Source organism: Arachis ipaensis, chromosome B08 (genome assembly GCF_000816755.2).
Source record: "Arachis ipaensis cultivar K30076 chromosome B08, Araip1.1, whole genome shotgun sequence".
Taxonomy (NCBI): Eukaryota; Viridiplantae; Streptophyta; class Magnoliopsida; order Fabales; family Fabaceae; genus Arachis; species Arachis ipaensis.
In genome coordinates this window covers 42,679,451-42,684,690 of record NC_029792.2, presented here as the reverse complement: position 1 = coordinate 42,684,690, position 5,240 = coordinate 42,679,451, and the positions used below count along the sequence as shown (strand labels likewise).

General features: G+C 31.3%; 1 protein-coding gene across 3 annotated transcripts; it reads right to left on the bottom strand.

Annotated features, from left to right (window-relative positions):
* LOC107613692 (bidirectional sugar transporter SWEET2) lies at positions 1,475–5,090 on the bottom strand. 3 transcript variants are annotated; one of them, XM_016315800.2, is made up of 7 exons: positions 4,522–5,089; positions 4,289–4,325; positions 3,838–4,054; positions 3,583–3,741; positions 3,371–3,490; positions 3,094–3,229; positions 1,475–2,035 (listed from the first exon to the last, which is right to left on the bottom strand). In XM_016315800.2, the coding sequence occupies exons 1-6, from the start codon at positions 4,580–4,582 to the stop codon at positions 3,116–3,118; spliced, it is 708 nt and encodes a 235-aa protein (XP_016171286.1). In that variant the 5' UTR covers positions 4,583–5,089; the 3' UTR covers positions 1,475–2,035; positions 3,094–3,115. The 3 variants fall into 3 exon arrangements, with proteins under 3 accessions (XP_016171286.1, XP_016171285.1, XP_020965006.1); XM_016315799.2 differs by having other exon boundaries at positions 1,475–2,042; positions 4,522–5,087; XM_021109347.1 differs by lacking the exon at positions 1,475–2,035 and adding an exon at positions 2,077–2,686 and having other exon boundaries at positions 4,522–5,090.

Sequence of the window (5,240 nt, the reverse complement as noted above, 5' to 3'; positions counted from 1 at the left end):
CACAATAGGGACTAAAGTTAGTTCCTCCTAATGGAGAAGAGAGAGATGCTTTGAGTTCCTATTTATTGTTTATGACGCAAAAGCTGATGTGGAGTTACTTTTTATGACAGGTGGGCCATAAACAGGAACTGGGATGAGTTTCCTACTGGAGATGGTCTAATACTCTTAAAAAAAGTAACAATAACAATTCAAAACTCCTCATCTTCCTCCTCTTATTCTTCGTTATCTTGATCATCATGATTACCTAGCAAGATTAGAACATCAAATTAGAATATTCCTTCTCGTTACCTTTAGTTAATAAGTAGAAGAAGAAAAGAAGCTCTTATTGAAGCATAAGAAGCATAAGAAGACATTTATGTGTTTGTAGTAAAATTTTGGTGTCAAAATTAAAAAATTTGTGTGTTTTTGTAGCAACATTTCGATGTCAGAATTAAAATTTTGGTATTTTTTTGTTTTTGGCAAGAATTCAATGCAATAAGTGTAAACCTACATCCATTCAACTAAATAAGATTGCAATATAGTACAAACATGTTCATTCAAGTAATTTTGGTACTAACTTGTGATCTTTTAGTATGCAATTTACTTTTTACATTTATTCAATTAATTAAATAAGATTGTAATACATGTTTATTCAAGTCTAATTTGAGAAGCAATACTCCTAAAAAAAAAAGTAAGAATTCATCATCTTCATCATCATCATCACAAGAAGCAAAAAAAAAAAAATTACAGCATTAAAGAAGCTGTGTTTTTATAGTTAAATTTCGGTGAAATTAAGAAGTTTCGGTGTTATTATTAAAAAATTTTGGTGTTATTTTTTAATCAATTCTGCATAATTCAAAACTCTTCATCCTCCTCTTCTTTTTCGTTATCATCATCTTCTTCTTTTCTTGTCTCATATTCTTATAATTGTTCTTGTTTTACCCTTTTAATAAGAATAAAAACAAAAAAAAAGAGAAGAAAAAAATTAAACAAAAAAAAGACACATAATGCCCAAAAAAATCACCATGACAGTGAAGAGAAAAAGAAAAGAAAAACGTAGCAACTGCATGCAGAGGAAAAAGAGTGAAAAAGAAGAAAGAACGCGAAGGAGAAAAAGAAGAAGAGCGCAATGCTGTTGGGAGTTAGAACATGTCTAGACGCTCTCACTAATAAAACTAGTTTTTGTTAGATTTTAACCAATTTAGTTAAGTTGATTGCCAAAAAAATATGGATGTATAGCAGGACTTTTATATTTATTCAAGATATCAGCACATTTAAGAATAAACTGTCAATTTTCAAGGTTAAAAAAAAATCAGATAATTAATTTTCACATTTTTAATTTAGAGACTAAACTGTAAAGTGCTTAAACTTGAAACTCTATAGTGCAAAGCGCAATCAACTCTTAAACTAATGCTCGATCACCTAACTGATAATACAAAAAGACGATTGATTAACATTATTTACAAATGGCTTTTCCTAAAGTGAGATAATATTGTATTACATATAATTAACTAAATGTAATATAGGTCAAATCTTTAAAAACATTGATGTAAACTTTTATACAGGAAAATCAATGTGAATACATGATATTCTTAAATCTGAGTCTAAGCACTTGTACGGGAAATCACTTCTTGCTCTTTATTCAGCCTTCTGACCATAGCCAAACAAATAGATACAATATGTAACATACAAGACTATAGTGCACAACAAAGAAAATGGTTCTCAATATATATATATATATATATATGTATATATGTTTCTTAAATCTGATGAACATGGAAATGACCTAATTGCAAGAGTAGATCAAAGCTTAGACGCCATGAAAAGTTGTAGCAACAATGCACTATGTATGTTTTTCCTTTCAATATTCCAATTTGAAAGCACTGTTCAACCCCACCAATGAATGCACATATATACAGAAACTTGGAACTTTGAACTTTGAAGTGGTTCACTAGAGTAACTTCTGGCCACTCACACGGATGCAACAGTAATTGCATCAAAAAAATTGACAGAATCAAAGGAATGTAGCAACTGTTTATTCTTTGCACCTTGGAATCTGTTTCCTACACCAAATAAATAAATAAATGCAGCTGTTAATAACGAGAACTACTCATAAAGTTTATTATGGCACATCAAGTATGTTCTCTAAAAAATTTTGTTATCAATTTGGTCCTTCAATGTTTGAAGTACACATTTATTTGGTCCTTTGTTGTATATTATCCTAATGGTTATGTGCTATGAAAGGACAAATTGATATATAAGGCTATGTTAGTTTTTAGAACAAAATAAGACAGGACACTCATAACAAGATACAAAAAATATAAATACAAAAAAATTAGTATTTTTGTATTTTGTTTGGTGATAAACTATATATAAGAAAGAACAAATTATGAAAGACTAATTTACTCTCATTTTCTTTTACACAAAAAATTTACGAAGAAAAATATAATAATAAAAAATTAAATTATGAAAAATTGATAAGAATAATGAAAAATAAAAATGAGTTCATGTCTCATATCTCAAATATGATTTTGTGTCTCCGTATCCGTGTCCCTGCCTCAGTGTTCCGTGTCCATAAACAATCAAAGCCTAAGGTCTTTGAAGGACTAATTTGGTGTCATTTGTTAATTAGATGGGAAAAAACCAAGTGCATATTCTCATTGATGAATGATATTTCAGGTTGATTAATCAATGACACGTTATAACACTGCCAAATCAGAAATAAAAAAGCAAGTAAGAAATCAGATAAATCATGTGTCAGGGATTATGAAAGTTTAGAGATCAAGGTAGAATCATCATCTGAATGCCAGAACTTCATGTACTAATTTCATGATAAAATTGCATTCTTAGTCAAATAGAGAAAAGGCAATCTTAGCAATGAAATCAAAAGATCATGAATGAGTATGCTGCATGATCACTTTTCTTAATTCTTGATTGGAATATGGAACAGAAGCACTTCATGAGTTCATAATCAATAATCAACGCAATTAACTCGGGAAAACTATCTCCAAGTTGAGCATCAATTAGGTTTAGCATGGTCATTTTAACAGATCAACCCCACAAAACTGCAAAAACCAGATATCTTATTCTGCACTAATCTGCAGTTTCCCATACCTTTTGTTTTCGGAAGTACTAATCACGCATATGACACTATCAAAGGTTCTCCGGATTCTTCTCTAGATTTACTCTCGAAATAGAAATATAATACCAACTGTATGATTCCCAGAACAGTTCCTATCCCATTTGGCACCTGTAAAACACAGATGTAATCATATAGATAAATGTTAAATTGCACAAATCAAGAGATAACCAACAAAACAAAAATTTCGAATTAAAACAAGTATACAACAATAAATAGGAAAGAGTAAAATAGTGCTCAGAAGAACTTTACATAAATGAAGGGATCCTCATTGAGCAATCCATAAACCAAAAAGGAGGTGCTCATTAGGAAGGTGGAGAGCGAGAGATAAAACGGCATGAATTCGACACTCTTTGTCTGAATGACCAATTTCTGGGAAACATAAATACATAATTCAAGTAAATTCATCAAGTCAAAAAGCACAAATCAATGTTAATTGGGTATCTATGTAACGAAAAACTTACAATTATAAACAAAGGTGAGGCAAACATTGAAATGAGGGAAGCACAGCTCAAGAATCCAACAAGGATTCGGCGTGTTTGACTATCAGTTACTTGCAAGCTCCCAACTAAAATGATCACAAAAACGCCGATAACTGCCAGCAATAGTCCAAACATTCTCACCTATCAAATTGCAGTTTAAAAGTTTCACAGCTTAAGTTAGAAACCAACCATATCCATATCACAAGAACAAAATTCCAATAGTGTGGGAAAGTTAACCTTTTTTGATTTCTCAGCATACACAAGGAAGATAATTATGTACACAAACTGAAATACTGCTCCGATCGAATTAACTGTCGTTACCAACAAATTATCGGGCGATATCAGAGGCGTGCCATACCACATGCAGATCAAGCAGTTCATGAGAGAGTAAATATATGGCAATCCTGAGAACATTTCAGTTGATCCATTTCTGATAATTCTCCTAAATGTAGGTCTACAATTCAAAAACATAAAAAGAGTTAATAACCAATGAAACAAAAGGAATTTATAATAACTAAACAGAAGTTTCTTATGAATAATGATTTAGCATCTTAAAAATATTCCTAAGCATGTTCCTAAATGATAAAGAAAGTAAAAAGTATAAACTATCAATGTCTTGGAATCTTTTAATCAATTCTTGCTTCATTTAGTAGTTAGGAGGATAAATCATTATTCTAAATAAACTTACATGGGAGATACAAACAACCCAAAAGCAAAGATATTCCCTGCAAAATAAACAATTAAACATAGTGATTATTACTAAAATAAAATAAAATAAAAAGAGAATCTAAACTCTGTAAAGGAAAATCTACTAATCCACTACTACTAGCATATTGTAAAGTTGGTTCCTTTTGATTCATCAAAAAAACCCCAGAATGCTAAAAATCCCAGAAACAGAAAGACAAAGATTACGGTTTGTACCTGCGACTCCAGCTGCATCCTTTGCAACCTCATAGACAGGATATGCAGCAGAAAAAGACATTAATAATCCTCAAAAATCAAACACCAAACCCAGACAGCAACAAATGCAACCAAACCAACCCCTTAATTTATAGCACTACAATTGGAAGTGAAATTTGACTATTCAAGACTTGCCCTATGTGAATGCTTGTTCCTATCCCACAGAAATTGGAAAAAAACAAAGAAAACTCCCCCACGTTTCTAATAGAAAGACCAGAAGGTTTTTTTCTCTCTCCAAATCTTGTACTTGAGACTTGAGAGGGTGATAAGTAACTGATAAATGCAGCTGAAGGCCTATTATGTATAATGATGCTAAACCTCGAATTATAGTTATCACATAAATAAATTAGAAAAAGAGGGGTTTCGTTGAGCCACTAAAATTGAAGCAATTTGCAATTGTGTACATCCACAAGATTAATGATGAATGTAAGTTGTTGCTACTGAGAGAGAATTGACCCACAAGGCATATGTTAAGTATGAGGGGGTGTGTTTTAACTTTTAATGTTAAGTATGATTGTGTTGTCTGTTTGTGCGTGTCACTGAATGTATTTGGAACGTGTCTGAGCTGTTCGGATCAGGTCTATGGTGATTACGGGGCATAACAATTCGCCAACATTCAACAGAAATTAAATATGAAGATAAAGATAAAAAAAATTAAATTAAAAGAAAATTTTTTTAGT